The 13,611-nt window shown below is 44.5% G+C and overlaps 1 protein-coding gene across 1 annotated transcript in view; it reads left to right on the forward strand.

The window, feature by feature from the left end:
• The first annotated feature begins 9,290 nt into the window (after positions 1–9,290).
• Positions 9,291–13,611, forward strand: part of OLFM1 (olfactomedin 1) — a 48,054-nt gene continuing 43,733 nt past the window's right edge. Inside the window, exon 1 of the mRNA XM_077835912.1 lies at positions 9,291–9,356. Coding sequence (XP_077692038.1) covers positions 9,291–9,356 — 66 coding nt within the window. The remainder of the gene's footprint in view (positions 9,357–13,611) is intronic.

Raw genomic sequence — 13,611 nt, forward strand, 5'->3', positions numbered from 1 at the left:
TCCAAACCACAGCTCTCTTTCCCCACCCCCACCCCCCAACATAGAATGGGTCCTTGTCACTGCTACCTCCACTGGGGACCGATCATCAGGAGTTTCCAAGGTCAGAATCTTTGAGCGGGTTAGAGCCTTCATCTTAAAATGATGGCTGGATTAGCAGCAGGGATTGTCTTGTTGAATTTAGATTGAATGCTCTTCAGAGCAGGATTCCTTTCTCTACTTGCTGTGGAATGTCTTGCCCATTTGGGGGGTATCATGGCCAGTTTTAAGCCTTCACCTGTAATTTTAGTTTTTCCTAAGTGAGAAGGTCTTTCTAAAGAATAGCTTTGATTTGGTGTTAATGCTAGTTCTAGTTGTAAGTGACTTGCCAATGGCCATACAATGAACCAGTGGCAGAGTCAGGAAGAGAGCCTAGGAGATCATGCCACACACTCCAACAAAGTAAGAGTCCTGGACAATCCTGGCTGCTTCCACTGGGAAGGTGGAGCTTTACACCTACAGCTATGTCGGACATGATGCTACTACACAGCATCTAAGCTGAAACTGCATATCCGAATAGCCAAGAAATTTGGATCAGGAACTAACTCCAAACTTGACAGCTGTCTGCTATCTCTGTCAACGTCCCATATTCAAACACTACCTTTCCCCATCCTTTGGAGAAGTTCAGATCCAAAATTTGTGACTTGGGTCCTGAGACCATCTGTAACCCAAAAGAAAAAGAGTGTCTCACTGCACAGGAAATGCAATTAGCATCTACATCCCAACAGGAAGAGAATATGCTTTTTCTGTCCTGCCTGTACATAAAGGGATACTCAGAGATATCCTATATGAGTCTACTCCAGGTTAGATCCTCTGCAGTTCTATGAATGCACCACATACAGAGTGGTATCAAGCACTACGTTTCCCTGGGAGTGCTCAATTATCCTGTCATGGAGCATGAGGAACCCATGACAGCTTTGCTCTTGCCAGGCACCTTTCTCCTGTCTCTTGACACTTTTCAGATAGGAGATCAATAATATGGGTCAGCTTGGAAAGTCAATCGCTCTCTGCACAACCCTTAGCAGACAGCCTAAGAAATGTCAGCATAAATAATAAACCTCCAGAGCGGCTTGTACGTATCTGGGGTTGCTTAATATACGAGGGTTGTGAGCCGGGGATGAGATGAGTTGGGTTTATAAACAACTATTCCGAGGTGGGTCCATTAGTCAGTCTCCTTGGCTTTTTGTTCATCAGTGCCCCTACGGTGCAACCATCAATACCTTCGAGTGTAGTTCAAATGTATTCCTATACCAGTCAGAAATATTTTTCAGAGTATAAGATGGTTCTTGCTGCTTTGTGAATAGTACACAACTTCTCTGTGGGGCTGGACAGCTTAGGGAAGTAACAAGTGACTATATAGAACCTTTCATCTCTAGGTTGCTTGTTTGAATCCGACCCAAGCCTGGAGAGAATGAAAGTTGGTGTCATCTCATGGATGTTTTGCAAATGGCTTTGTTAGCCTCTGTTTCATCCAACTCATAAATCAAAGGGTTGTGATTGGTCAGAGAGTATTTTTCTTGTTTCCCTGATCTTACAGTTGTGTGGGTATTGGTGCAAATCCTTGTGGGAGGTGAATTTAAAATTTGCTCTGTGCAAGTGTTCCAATGTGCAAGCTTAAAATTTGGCCTCCCTGGACGATCATGAGGGTAAAACTTGACCGCACGATCTTTGGGGAAAAGTGAACACAAAAGGGGCGTGAACACAGCAGAAGTGAATTTGCATAAAAACAAATACAAATGGCCACGGAAAGGTTTTTGCATTTTTGTTCAGCTCTGTAGGTAGCAAAACCTTGGAGGTATTCACCATGCCTGGAATATTCTTACTCTCAATGGGAGAAGAGAACCAAATATGCAAGTAACAGGCAGCTAAAGGAGACAGCAGGACCAGCTTTGAGGGAAGCAGTCAGTCTGTTCCTTGAGAGGAAAATGGAGGGTTTTATTTGTTTTCTCTAACATACTAGTAGCAAAGGGGAAAGAAAACTAGGCCACATGAATTAACAGCAGCCCTGTGGCCACCTGGAGAAATACCCACACCAGTAGATGTCCCTACTCCCAGTCCTTTAAGAGGAGCAAGATTGTTTCACATATGCTATATCTTACATTCAATATGCAGGAGTACTGAATGGGACAGGCACTGGTAATGCGATAGAGAGCTTTTTACCTATTAGATGCTAGTTTGAATCCAGCCCAGCATGGGCCCTCACTTGAAAGAAATAAAATTAGAGGAGCCCTGGAGCTGTTCTTACTTGTGGCACAGAACTGCCAGGTCAGGACTGAAAGATTTTTCCCTCTTGCAGCTGTTTGATGGCCGATGTGAAGTGAATTGTGTGCTCTTGTTCTCAGCGGAAGGGGGTAGCACTACCGTAATTGGTACTAATTGACAGTCTGATCAGAGATGCTAAGGAATTATTGAAACCTGGGCTACCCCCTTGTCCATCAAGACACTCAAGTAAAGAGTGAGGAAGCTGCCACCACTGACAGCTTTGTAGGGGAATAAAAGAGCTTTGTGTCTTGGGTTGGGCAGTTGATCCAGCACCTTTCATGAGCACTAATCCAACAAAGCAAAGTCATCAATGGCCAGTAGGCCTAGCCTGCCAATGCTGTGAATTCCTGAATAATAAAGCGCCACATGCCCAGAGCCAATGGGCCACTTCATTCCAAAGGATGCTTAAAAATGGTTCATGGCCAACCCTTTAAAAAATGGAATAGGTTAAGTGTAAAAAAATATGTGAACATTGATGTATTAGCTGAAACGTCTTCTGATTTCCAGCAAGACCATTTGCATGCTGGCCTACAGTCCCCACCACTGGCACCTCTGTGAAGTCTCTACAGATTGCCAAGGTATATAGACACTATAAGGCCTGGTCTACACTGTGTGTGTGTGTGGGGGGGGGGATTGATCTAAGTTACGCAACTTCAGCTACATGAATAACGTAGCTGAAGTCGATGTACTTAGACCTACTCACCGCAGTGTCTTCACTGCGGTGAGTCGACTGCTAGACTAGACGCGATAAATCAACCCCTCTGGATTGATCGCTGCCCGCCGATCCGGTGGGTGGTATGGATATACCCTAACCATCCCACTCCTTCAGGTGGTTCCTCCTAAATACGATTCATTCCTCTGGGAAGGGTTTGGCAAGGTGATGCTGTGGGAAGGCAGCAATGCCTCTGTCCCGGTTATACTTTTTCAGTGAAGCCATCAGTCCCCAAACCTGTCCATCTGGCACCCTTCGCCAACGATACAATTGCTTTAAAGAGGCAGCGTGGTCTACTCTAGTGGATAGGGCATCAGATTGATTCATAGATTTGGAAACCGGCAGGGACCAGTATGATGATCTAGTCTGACCTCCTGCATAGCACAGGCCTGAGAATTTAACCAATGGCATCAAACGCAGCATTTCTGGGTGAACTAGAGCATAGCTTTCAAAAAGACATCCAGTTGTGATTGAATAACTTCAAATGGTGGAGAATCCACCACTTCCCTAGCTAAGTTATTCCAACCCTCTCTGTTAAAAAGGGGAACTTTATTTCTAGTCTGATTTTGTCTAATTTCAGCTCCCAGCCACCGGATGCCTTGATGCCTTTGCTTGCTAGCCTAAGCAGCCCTTTGCTATCAGACATCATCTCCCCATGTCAGTACTTACATCTGTGATCAAGCAACTTCTTAACTTTCCCTTTGTTAAACTAAATAGATGGAGCTTCTTTAGTCGCGCACCCTAAGGCAGGTTTTCCAGACCTTCCGTCATTCTTGCAGCTCTTTTCTGAACCCTTTTCAATGTGTCAACATTCTTTTTAAAGTGTGGACAGCACAGCATGAGAGTTGGTAGACCAAAGTGCTATTCTCAGCTGTGTCATGGATCTACTGTGTGACACTGGGCAAGTCACTTCCCCTCTCTGCACCGCTTTCCCTTTCCCCACTTCACCTGCTTTGTATATTTAGCTTGTGAGCTCTTGCGGGGCAGGGACTGTTTCTTACTTTGTGGGTGTGTATTGGACCTGGCACAATGGAACCTGGAGCTCAGTTAGGGCTTCCAAGTGCTACTGTTTTACAAATAATAATAGTAAAAAAACAAACCAGATTATTGACCAGATTCTCCTCTCGCTTATCCCAGTGTAAATCAGGAGTCATTCCACTGAGGTCAGTGGAGTTACACAGGTACAAAACGTTAGAAAAGAATCAGCTCCGTACGTGCCCCGTCACTAACGTTTAAAATGTGTCTTTGCTTTGTGCATGACCCAAAGCCTCCTTTGTTGTTTAAGCAAATACAAACGTACCCCAGCATAGAACATTGAGCTCATCTGCTGTTCTGAGATGCCAAAATTGGGGCCACACAGCATGGCTCCCTGCAATGTAAAGGGCAAGGTGACAATGCTGTCCTCGTGTGGTGCTGCCTGCATGTGGCAGGCTCACCTATTGCTTCGCTGATATTTGCTTCAGGGTTGTGTGTTTTCCAGCTGTGAAGTGACAAAAATTTGACTTGCTACCCAAAACTCTTAAGTAGCAGCAGCTGTGCTCCAGCTCTTGACAGAAGGGTCAATAGGATACGAGAGAGTTTCTGAAAGAGTTTTAGATGGTGCAGATTGGTGCAGTTCCAGTGACAATACTGCAGCTATATGAATAGCTGCTGAGGGAGGATCAGGCTCTGTGTATTGAGGGTGGATGGTCTAGCCATTAGGGCCCTAGATTCTGCATTAGGAGACCTCCATTCAAATCCCTGCTAGGCCACAAACTTCCTGTGTGACTTTGGGCATGTCACTTGTCCTGTCTAACTCCTGTTGTTAGGATTGTTATGCAATGCTTGGATACTATGGGGTAGGAGTCATACAAAGACCCGAGAGAGAGAGAGAGAGCTTTTATTGTTCATTCTAATATGAAGTGTCTCAGCCTATCATCACTGCCCTTGGGGTACTATCCCGCTGCTCAGTGGTATGGGCCACCAAATTCACAGCCATGAAAAACATGTCACAGACTGTGAAATCTGGTCTTTTGTGTACTTTTATCCTATCCTATACAGATTTCATGGGGGGAGACCAGTGTTTCTCAAATTGGGGGTCCTGACCCAAAAGGGAGTTGCAGGGGTGGTCACAAAGTTATTTTTGGGGAGTCACGGTCTTGCCACCCTGATTTCTGCGCTGCTTTCAGAGCTGGGCGGCCGGAGAGCCGCGGCTGCTGGCCGGGCGCCCAGCTCTGAAGGCAGCGCCTTGCCAGCAGCAGCGCAGAAGTAAGGTGGCAAGACCAGACCATGGCATCCTTCCTTCTGCGCTGCTGCCGGTGGCGGTTCTGCCTTCAGAGCGGAGTTCCCGACCCGCAGACACCGCTTTCCAGCTGCCCAGCTCGGAAGGCAGCGCTCCCACCAGGAGCAGCCCAGAAGTAAGGGTAGCAGAACTGCAACCCCCGCCCCCCAACCCCCAACCTCCTTTTGGGGTCAGGACCCCTACAATTACAACACTGAGACATTTCAGATTTAAATAGCTGACATCATGAAATTTATGATTTTTAAAATCCTATGACTGTGAAATTGACCAAAATGGACAGTGACTTTGGTCGGGCCCTAGCTATCAGGCTATTACTCCCTGCACTCATACTGAATCATCTCTCTTCTGCCTTTGTGTTTTCTGCCATCAGACATCAGTCCCCACTATGCATGCACATGCTGTTCAGCCAACATATCCACCTTTCCTCCGGTCAATCCAAGCATGTCCATTGCTCTTCTCTGAATTCTAATTCGTCTACACCTTTCTAGGAAAGCCTTGCCCAGATCCAAACACAATACTCCTATTGAAATGCCCGCTCAGGGGGACTGTGACCTCTGTTTTTTGGGACGTGAAGCCTACGTACAAACAAGCCCAAAATTTCACGGGTCATTATTCCTGCCACAATGCGTTGACAACTTTTGTCCCATTTGCTTACTGCTGTTGCTGCGAAATCTTCCCAAATGTTCTCCCTTCCACTGATTTGCCTGTGCTTTGTACTACTTTAGGAACAGGAATTGTCATACATCAGATCAGTGGTCTGTAGACTCTGGTATCCTGTCTCTGACAATAATCAATATCAGAACCTTCTGAGGAAGGTAGAAAGCTCATGTAATGAACATCACGGGCTAAAATGCCCAGGAGGTAATTTTCTTAGTAAAACCAGGGAGCTGCTGGGTGATATATGTCAAAACATGTTCAGCATTAACTTTTCCACCTGTAAAATGGTAATAATAACACTGAATTAATTCACCAGGGTATTAAAATTTAGGCCCAGATTTTTAATGTTATCTTGGCATTGCTCCCCTCAGCGTTGCAAGGCCTAAGTGGTTTAGATGGCTAAATCCCATTGATAAAAGTGACTTAAGTACTTAGGCCCTACGTACCGTTCACTTTCAGAGACGTAGGCGGCTTAAGTCAATTTTGAAAATGAGACTTAGGGCAAGTCTGCACTTAAAAAGCTGCACGGCTGTGGCGCTTTAATGAAGACGCCCTAAGCCACCGGGAGAGAGCTCTCCTGTCCGTGCAGTTAATCCACCTCCCCTGGAGAAGGTAGCTAGGTTGTTGGAACATTTCTTCTATCAACCTAGTGCTGTCCACACCGAGGCTGAGGTTGGCTGAACTATATTGCTCAGGGGTGTGGATTTTTCACAGCCCCAAGTGATAGCTGTGACCTCACTTTTTAGTGTGTCCCTGGCCTTGGGCTATCTCTACACTACAGATGTCACAGGGACACAACTATGGCACTGCTGCTGTGCCTCTGTATCACTGTAGTGTGGACCCTTGCTACAGTGAAGGGAAGGGTTTTTCCACTGCTGTAGTTAATTCACCTCTACAAGAGGCAGTAGCGAAGTCAAGCGAAGAATGTTTCCATTGACCTTGTGGCGTTTACACTGGGATTTAGGTCTGCTAAGTATGTCTTTTAGGGGGGTGAATTTTTCATGTCCCTGGAGCAAGACAACTTTCAGCCGTTTGCTCAGACAAACAAGTTTGTTTACATTTGTAGGAAATAAATGCTGCCCACTTATTATTTACCTGGAAGTGAGAACAGGCATTCACATGGCACTTTTGTAGCTGGCATTGCAAGGTATTTACGTGCCGGATATGCTAAACATTCATATGCCCGTTCATGCTTCGGCCACCATTCCAGAGGACATGCTTCCATGCTGATGATGCTTGTTAAAAAAAATACATTAATTAAATTTGTGACTGAACTCCCTGGGGGAGAATTGCATGTCTCCTGCTCTGTTTTACCGGTATTCTTACATACATTGCATGTCTCAGATGATGACCCAGCACATGTTGTTCATTTTAAGAACACTTTCACTGCAGATTTGACAAAACCCAAAGAAGGTACCAGTGTGAGATTTATAAGGATAGCTACAGCACTCGACCCAAGGTTTAAGAATCTGAAGTGCCTTCCAAAATCTGAGAAAGACGAGGTGTGGAACATGCTTTCAGATGAGTTAAAAGAGCAACACTCCGATGTGGAAGCTACAGAACCCGAACCACTAAAAAAAAAAAAAAAAATCAACTTTCTGCGAGCGGCATCTGTCTCAGATAATGAAAATGAACATGCATCGGTCCGCACCACTTTGGATCATTATCAAGAGGAACCCATCATTGGCATGGATGCACGTCCTCTGGACTGGTGGTTGAAGCGTGAAGGGACATGAATCTTTAGTGTATCTGGCACATAAATACCTTGTGACGCTGGCTACCACAGTGCCATGCCAACTCCTGTTCTTACTTTCAGATGACATTGTAAACAAAAATCGGGCAGCATTAGCTCCTGCAAATGTAAACAAACTTGTTTTGGTGATTGGCTGAACAAGAAGTGGGACTGAGTGGACTTGCAGGCTCTAAAGTTTTACATTGTTTTATTTCTGAATGCAGTTATTTTTTGCACATAATTCTACATTTGTAAGTTCAAGTTGCATGATAAAGCAATTGCACTCCAGTACTTGTATTAAGTGAATTGAAAAATACTATTTCTTTTATTTTTTACAATGCAAATATTTGTCATAAAATAATAATATACAGTGAGCACTGTACACTTTGTATTTTGTGTTGTAATTGAAATCAATATATTTGAAAATGTAGAAAATATCCAAAACTATTTAAATAAATGGTATTCTATTGTTATTTAACAGTGCAATTAATCATGCAATTAATTTTTTTAATCGTGATTAATTGCAATTAATTTTTTTAACTGCTTGACTGTCCTAATTGTTTCCCTTGTGGGTGGAGGTTTTGGCATTGCCAGGACCTAGATCAGAGAAATTCCTCCACCCCCTCCCTCCCCGAAATCAATCAATTTTTTAAAAAAAATCTCTGACCCCAATGGAAGATGCATGGCATATGGCTGAATGCCAAGAAGGTTGAAGTTTAAATGAATTCAGGTCCCCCATATGCCTGCAATCCTGAGTCTCCTGAACAGGGAAAGAATGAGGGGTGTGTGTAGAGGGGTGCTGTTAAATCACACCCCCAAGAAAAATCCTCTTTGCCTTGAAAATACAGCCGCTGGCTCCCATTTGCATCTCTTCCTTTAGCTCCCTTCTTGCTTCTGTGCATTGGAGTTTCTCACTTTGGAGCCCGCTGCAACTGGGCCAGGGCTTGCCTTAAATTCGCTGCAGAGGGACCCTTCCACGTTCATCCTCAGTCCCTTTTGTCTGCTTTTCTCAGACCCCCAGTACCAAATCTGACCCCTCCTCCTTTTGTGTCTGGCTGCATTTTTGATGCTGCTGCTTTACCTCCCCCCACCCATTCCCTTCTCCGTGTCTAGTTAAATTTCCCCCGCCTTTGTTGATGTCACATCCTGTTTCAAACATCCATCCCTGCTAGTAGTCCCTGCCTTCCAATTCCTTTCCTTTTTTTTTAATCCCTGTCCTCCCTCCATCAGCCCCCCTTTTCAAGGCAAACTTTTGGCAATTGCAGAGATAATCATTTCGTGCTCCGTTGAATTTCTCCTCGCCAATGTCTTTCGATCAGGGGAGCCATTAAATAATCATCATCATAATAAAATTTGTAAAAAAAAAAGCCCGAGAGAGGCAGATCAGAGAGAAGAGGAGACACGGGGAGCTCACTAAATATGCAAAGTGAAGGCTGTGCTAAGCAGATTTCTTGCATTGCCTTCTCGGGGTACTGAGAGAATCATAATAAAAAAAAATTGAAGGACCCAAAAGCAACCCAGGGGAGTCGGTGATCAACGCAGCAACAGAAAATAACCCAGGAGGAGAGGGGGAAATCTGCATGCCAGGTACCTGGAACTGTGTGCAAGAGATGCAACCTACAAGCAAGCTTCTGAGTCTCTTCTTTCTTCTGCTGATGGGCACAGAACTAACTCAAGTAGGTTTCTTTTTTTCTCTCCCTCTCTCTCTCCCAACGCCATTTTCTGCTAAAGCTGTAGGACACAAAAGAAACTAGAGTAGCAAATTGCATCTTTCTGTCAATTTCACTCCCCCTCCCCCATCCCTTCCCCTTCCTTCTTTTTGGAGCATGCAATAGAGGTCATTCATCAAATTCCTCTCCTGCGATGCAGGCGAGCAGTGAGGGGGAGCTCAGGGTGGAGGGATAAAGGTGTTCGTGTGCCTGGTGAAGAGATCGGACTTAAAGGGGATTTTTTTTTTTTAAGGCTGCCTTTGTGCCTTCAGATCTGCTGTAGATTTTTATGGCAGCCAGATTTGGAATGGGGTGAGGGTGGTTGAATTCAACTTTTAATTGGGGAAGGGGGAGGGAAGGAGAGTTGAATTTCAGGTAAGGTGAAACTGGTGACTCTGTAATGTGACTGCCTTTTGTTTCACTAGGGGAGGAAGGGAATTCATCGTCATCTACCACAACATTTCATCACTGGGGGTCTTGAGTGTTCAGCTTTTTTTTTTTTTTAATTTTTTTTTTACTCCTCCTCCTTCTTTGAGAAGTCCACAATTAAGGATGAGGTTGCTACAGTCTCAGTGCAATTCTCAGCTGGTAAATGGACAGGATTTGGGGGTGTATGTGATGTCTTTAAAAATGCAATAGTGTAAGTAGCTTGAAATGCACATTCTGTTATTGGTAAGCTAGGGGTTGGTCAGTCAGTCTGTCTACTTGTGTGTGTTCTATTTTCCCTTGTAAAATATGTAATTTGCACCTGCAATCACTTCTGTTTCATTCCCGCTTATCCCCTCCCCTTTATATAGATAAACGACTGGTGTGGCGGTAGCTTTCCTGATTTAGGGTGACATTTAAATGTCTCTCAGTGTTTCCATTTGTGGCATGCTTGGGGGCTGTTTCTTTCTTTCTTTGATTGCCTTCCTGTACTTTCCAAGCCCACCTATTGTTGAGTTGGGGGAGAGGTTTTTTTTGAGGGAGTAGAAATAAAAGTCCATTCCACTTCTTTGAGAAACAAGGATGGTTTTGCTTTTTCTTAATCACGCAAGAAAGGAGCAAAAGTGATCACAAGGGGATACTCTAGGTGGCTGGGTGTGTGTGTGTGTTAATTGTAATGTTGCCTGGAAGCAATAAATAAATAGGAATGGACCCTCCCCAAGAGGCTCTCGGATATAGAACCAATTAGCAGTGGACTCTCATTCCAGATATTTTATGTTTTTTTTAATTATATTACACACACACAATAGCCTCTTAAGTCACTGTCCTGGGAACAGAAATGTAGTGGCTAAAGCATGTTTTACCTACAGAATATTTCTGAGCTGCTGCTGAAAGGAAGAAATCTCTAAAGCAAAGTCTTAAAACCTTGGGACCAAAGGGATGGGGGGGTGGGGGGAGGCTTATTAAAAACAATTCCAAGTTGCCTGTAAAGTGGAAGGGCTGGGAAGGAATTATAGCTAAAGTGACTGACCAATAAAAATCTGTTGTGTGCATTGAGAGAGAATATGCACCAGGGTATATACTCGCTCACATACACCTGCATGCGCCAAACTGGGCAAAGCAGGGTGAAACGTACAAGAATTGCCCTGAAACAAACAAACAGTGCTCCCTGGTGAAGACCCTGCCATCCTCCTTTGGCATGATAAACACCAGCGATCTTGGGCTGCCTTCTCAGCAAGCTTGTATCTTCCCTCCTCTCTCCCTTCTTGGTCGCCCCCAGGCGAGCATGAGAGTAACTGTTTCATGGGGAATTTGAATTTCTTGGCTGCATGAAACTCTTTCCCCCAACTGCTTAATGGCTTCTTTCTCTCTTTCAGCACCCACCTTCTCTGCCTTGGCATTTTCCTGCAAGGACACCTTAGCTATTGCATCTCCTTGTGCTGAGGCAGCTGCTGGTGTTGGTAGAGTATCAGATTCTGTTTTGCAGGTGTGGAAGAACTTTTGTCCCAACTTTAGTCTGGGCAAACTAAATCAGCCCACTCCAGCTACAAGCTTTGGGCTAAAATAATCCCTGGCTGACTTCAGTGGAGCTATCCCAGAGCAGTGTTTAGCCCACTGGTTTTAAATAAAAACATATAAACCTTGGCTAGATTTTAGCAAAAATAGGAGCTGAGTAGGTACCCTCCTTGCTTGCTTTCACTGTCTACCTTGAGCTGGCAACACTGATTTAGGCTCCTTTCTCCGAACCGACCTCCTGTTCTATGGGAATGGAGAGCTCTCCAGCGTAGATGTGGAATTGTTTGGCTCTGCAGATCCGTTTCACAGTTTTTGCATCTCATTTCCATGGCACAGCTGCCAGATGCAATCCCCAAATAGGCCTTTCATCTCTGACGCCGCCCAGTTCCCTGCCTCCCACGTTTAATTTGGTGCCAAATTAACATCTCTATCACATGCACTGGAGTCACGCTCTCATCTGCATTCCCCTGCCCCCTCCAGAGAGCCCAATGGGGGGGCCATGGTTAAGGGAAGATTCATTTCTAATTAGGCAGCTTTCAGTGACAATACAAAGGCTGTTGTCAACCCCCGCTCCCTCCCTTTAATAACACAAAGCATGCACATCAGCCCCCCCAGATACTCCCCATAAGGGGTGCTAGAGCAGACTTTGCAATGGAAGGTGGTGAGTACATTGCTTTCCTTTAACAACTAACTGCTGCTGTTCTGTGTACAGAAGGGTAACCATCTCCTGGTGGGAAGGGAGAGCGTTGTTTCCAAAACAACCCACTAATCATATCTGAGCACCTAAACTAGAGCTGAATTCTCAAGTAATCCCAGTCACAGCTGGCTTCTGAAAAGCAGGGTTAGCTGTGCCCTACCCCTGAATTCGCTCCTAGAGCATGTGGGACATTGCAAACGGACACTGTGGATTAAATCCTGAAAAAGTAGCACATGCTTGGAATCAAGTCCTGACTAAAAGTTAATGGGATCCCAAGTCAAAATAACAGGAGTTGGCCAAACTTCTGTGTCACAGAGTCTTGTCATTGTTATAACTTCAGCTTGCCCTTTGATTCCCCACTTGTAGTTTTATCCCTTTAGACTTACATGTTATTGTCTTTTTAATTTCAGAGTTATTTCTATATGGAAATATTCAGAATATTAGAGTCCGAGGCTTGTGCTAGCCCAAGTCCTTAAATTGCATTTCACGTTTTTACAGGTCAGTGATCCAAATAATGAAATGATGAATATTACAGTTGAATTTGAATGGACTGGATTTTACTGGTACCTGTTGCCATTGGCAGGCAAAACCCCAATTCTTCCATCTACATGCATGCAAGTTTAGCCAAAGTTCTTCTGAGTTCAGAATGAGAGTTTTCTTTCTTTGGCAGCTGGAACCCCAGAGAGATAAAGGGTTACATCCTCAGATGACTTCAGTGGAGCTATGGGAATTTATACCACCCGAGGATCTGCTTCACAAGGTTTATTATATATGGCTATAGATGCAGATTTAAATATAGGCCCTGATTCTTACACTGATGTAAAGCAGGAGTAACTCCATCCAAACCACTGGAGTTAGATGAATGGAAAACAGGTTTAAGATCATAATCAGGATTACAGACTGGACCTCTCCTCCCCCCCCCCCCCCACCCCATCCCCAATCTTGGTTTATAATGTATTCAGTCTCTCTTGAAACAGGGCTGTTAACTACACATTGAGGTACTTATGAAATTGCCATACCTTTTCCCAGAAGTTTTGAGGGTACATAGAGAGGTAAGAAACACCTTGATATTTATTTAACCAATAATAATTCAATCCAGAGAAGAAATATACATTCCCTGGGGCAGGGAAGTTATTGAATATTTAGGGCTCCCATTTAAGGGTCTAAGGGAACTTTAGCACTGATTTTCAAAATAGCATATCTGGTTCATTGGTATATGGTTTTCATCCCTGGGTGCCCTGGCAAAAAAGTGTGCATTTCCAATGGATCTGTAAAACCCCATAACTGTGAGTGCAAATGCTATCAGTTTGCACCCCTTCCACAATTTTCCAAGTGTCCAAAGCTGGGGGTTTTCTGGTTCATTGACACTGGAGTCAAACAGGAATAACTTCTTTACAGTCAATGGAGTTACACTGCTGGTGTAAAAGTGAGAGGAGAACCAGGCATGCATTTTTGCGATCTCGCACGTTGCTTTGCCGTTGAAAATGTGGCTCTTAGCTTTTGGAGCCAGAGAGCAGGGAAGGAGGATGGTACTTCTCTGACTCCCCCTGCACATTGATCCCCCTGCAGCTCAGTTCTAACTCA

The sequence above is a fragment of the Eretmochelys imbricata genome, chromosome 16 (genome assembly GCF_965152235.1).
Source record: "Eretmochelys imbricata isolate rEreImb1 chromosome 16, rEreImb1.hap1, whole genome shotgun sequence".
NCBI classification, from domain to species: Eukaryota; Metazoa; Chordata; order Testudines; family Cheloniidae; genus Eretmochelys; species Eretmochelys imbricata.